The 3,465-nt window shown below is 32.5% G+C and overlaps 1 protein-coding gene across 1 annotated transcript; it reads left to right on the top strand.

The window, feature by feature from the left end:
• Nucleotides 1–2,417: 2,417 nt before the first annotated feature.
• LOC104242177 (germin-like protein subfamily 1 member 20) lies at nt 2,418–3,465 on the top strand. Its single transcript, XM_009797201.2, has 2 exons — nt 2,418–2,607; nt 2,735–3,465. Exons 1-2 carry the CDS (start codon nt 2,484–2,486, stop codon nt 3,295–3,297), a joined length of 687 nt encoding a protein of 228 aa, XP_009795503.2. The 5' UTR covers nt 2,418–2,483; the 3' UTR covers nt 3,298–3,465.

Genomic DNA, 3,465 nt, shown 5'->3' with positions numbered 1-3,465 from the left:
CAGGAATTGGTTAATTGATCCCAGCTACCCTATATGCAAATGCAAAGAAGAGGAATCCATGACCCATATTTTCTTTAACTGCAAAGCCACTAAACCTTTTTGGGATAGTCTTGGGTGGCAAAACTTCTATAAAGAACAAGATGAACACTGGCTTCTACAATTAAAAGCTTTTGACTATCCACTAAAGAACAACTTTATAAATTGGAATTCTTTCTTTCCATTTGCCATCTGATACATTTGATTAAATAGAACTAACAACAATTAAAATAATACTGACAATTCTATAAATGGTGATCAAGTTATTCAAAGGGCTACTGTATTTAAATTTCTCACTGAAAAAAGTCTCAACTCTCCACAAAACATCCCCATAAAAGTAAGATGGCATAGACCACCAAGAGGATGGTTTAAACTAAATATAGATGCTAGTTTCAATAGTAACAACCAAAAATGTGACCTGAGAGGTGTATTCAGGAATGCCAATGAAAAATGGGTAGTTGGTTTTGCAAAATCGACTCATGCTAGCGGATCATTACAAGCAAAAATCAAGGCACTCCTAGAGGGACTCCAAATAGCACAAGCATGGTGAATGTTCCCTTTTGAAATAGAGATAGACTCCACAGAGGTAATCCACTCTATCCAACAAGGCAGCAAATTATATGATGACATTGTTAATGAATACAAGTTGGTAATGCACCAGCAGAAGGAGGTAATCCTCTAGCACACATTCAAGCAAGGGAATAAATAGCTCATCAACTGGCAAGGAAGGCTGCTGCTCAAACAAAGGGGAAAAGACATTTTGTTGAACCACCTTCTTATGTAAAATCTTTTGTGGAAAGTGAACTAGTAGAACACTATGTTTTTATTAAGTTTCTATCTTATGATGCTTGCAATGTCCTAGCAAACTTAGGCAATCAATGTGTCCTTAGTGACACAAAGTATGGAAGTCATGTACTGAATGCTACGTTGTTTTTAATATAAATATTTCCTGTTTGCTCAAAAAAAAAATTAAATAAACTTGATACTTTCGAATAAGAAATTAAATTGTGCTAGAAAGAAAAATATTCCTAAAATTTCAAACATAAGTAATTAAAATAGGGTTTTAGTTTCTTGAATTTGATAATTTTCTAAGATGATTATTTCAATTTCAAGTGCAATTAGTCTTAAAATAATTATATGTATGTTGTATAAACAAAACTTTAGAATCATAGTTATCTATGAAGTACTATGATCTTTTAGTTTTTACTAAAACTAATTTCGTAGCCAATAATCTCACAATTCAACTACAAAACTTTAGTCGTAGCAATTAAAAATAGTATATTTTGTGACAAAAAGTTTTTGTGACTAAATTGTAGGTTCAATAGCGACAATTAAATAATTGTCACTAATTATTTGCACTACCAACGATAAAAATTAAGGTCACAAATAAATATAAAATTTTGTGGCTAAAGTTTAACTTGTTTAGATACAAATTCTAATTCGTCACTATTGTAATAACTTATTTCTCTTAATTACTTCTAAGATAAATAATACTTCGTCACTATGGGTACATCATTAGTGACAAAATAATATGTCGCTAATAACTTCAAATTCGTGATAATTGGCGCCAAACCAATTTTTAATGGAAAACTTTAGTGGACAAAACTTTGCTACAAAATTTTATGTTTCGTCACTAAAAATATGTGGTTCATATATTTAAAGATGAAATATAACTTTTGTCACGAAAAAGTAAACAATTAGTGATGAATTTTATATCGTAGCTAATAATTTTGTAGCTAAATATCACTTTTGTTGTAGTGATTATATAGGACTCAAAAACTGCATGTTCTGACAAGGAAAATTTTGTTCTAGATCGTACAAAAAAACAACTTTATATTATGCTGTGAATATTTATTTCACTTATTAGTTCTATTACTCCTTTGTAAAATAACAATGATAAATTGTCCTCTCCCGTGCAGAACAACGTAGTCATCGGTTTACTTGACTTTGAATTTAATACAGTAGTTTAATAAATCAATGTAGTGGGTGATCTGATAATTTTCAAACTTAACAAGGATATCAGTAATTAATTTCTGATGTCAATGAAGATTTAGAATAAATCATTTCCGATTAGTCTGTACACCTTATTTGGTCGTCTGTGCAATATAAGGCATCTCAGTCTACATCTAGTGGGGGTTATATACGTTCTTTTTTCCCCCCTTAGGAAGTTTCTATCAAATCTTAATTTCTCTACCTGCTAAGTAAATAAAATTTGGTCTGTGTAGTTGTTGAAGGAAGCTTCAGTATTCAAGTGTTTAAAAAGTTTACCAATTGGTGACTTGGTAATTAATATAGAAGCCTAATCCACAATTTGTTAATGAAAAATTGACGACCAATTCAAACAAATATTCATCTATAAATAGGAAGCTTTACTTATTAAGTTTGTAACAGATCAACAAAGGAAAGATCATTTTAATTGTTTCATAAGATAGTAGTTAATAGTAGAAATGGCTCTCAGAACATTGGTATTAACCATTGCAATAATGGCTTTGTTATCTTCAATGAGCCATGCATTTGATCCTAGTCCTTTGCAGGATATTTGTGTTGCTGTTGACGACTCCATGGCTGCTGGTATATGATCAAATAATTATTTTGAATGCAAAAATCAATCTGGTCTTAGCAATTTTTATGAATATTTGTGTGCTTCTCTCCTATCCTTTTTGTTTGTTTTTTTTAATTATTGAAACTTCCTCTGCAGTTTTTGTGAACGGAAAAATTTGCAAGGATCCAAAGCAGGTTATGGCAAATGATTTCTTTAAATCAGGTCTAAACATACCTGGAAATACCTCAAATCAACTTGGATCTGCTGTAACTGCTGTGAACGTTGGCAACTTACCTGGACTCAACACTCTGGGCATTTCTTTAGCGCGCATTGATTATGCACCATATGGTCTCAACCCACCTCATACACATCCTCGAGGAACTGAGATTCTAGCTGTTCTTGAGGGCACACTCTACGTTGGCTTTGTCCTTTCAAACCCTGGTCCAAATATGAAGAACAAGCTCTTTACCAAGATTTTAAATCCTGGAGATGTGTTTGTTTTCCCAATAGGTCTCATTCATTTTCAATTTAATGTGGGAAAGACTAATGCTGTTGCATTTGCTGGACTCAGTAGTCAAAATCCAGGAGTCATCACTATCGCGAATGCAGTATTTGGTTCAGACCCACCAATCAATCCTGATGTTCTTACGAAAGCATTCCAAGTTGACAAGAAAGTTGTGGAGTACCTCCAATCACAATTCTGGTGGGATAACAACTAAAATAATAGCAAACTATATTAAGCTACAAATAGTTATGGTTATGTGAACTGCTTGTGTCACGTAAATAAGTAATGTTCCCGTCTGGTTTCCTCTCCATTTTACTGTGATGTATTGGATGAGGATATGTTATGGATTGTTATGGAATAAAAATAAGTCTATTGTTTGTGA

Source organism: Nicotiana sylvestris, chromosome 1 (genome assembly GCF_000393655.2).
Source record: "Nicotiana sylvestris chromosome 1, ASM39365v2, whole genome shotgun sequence".
Lineage (NCBI taxonomy): Eukaryota > Viridiplantae > Streptophyta > Magnoliopsida > Solanales > Solanaceae > Nicotiana > Nicotiana sylvestris.
Note: the sequence above shows the minus strand (reverse complement) of the source record. Positions and strands in the feature narration are given on the sequence as shown.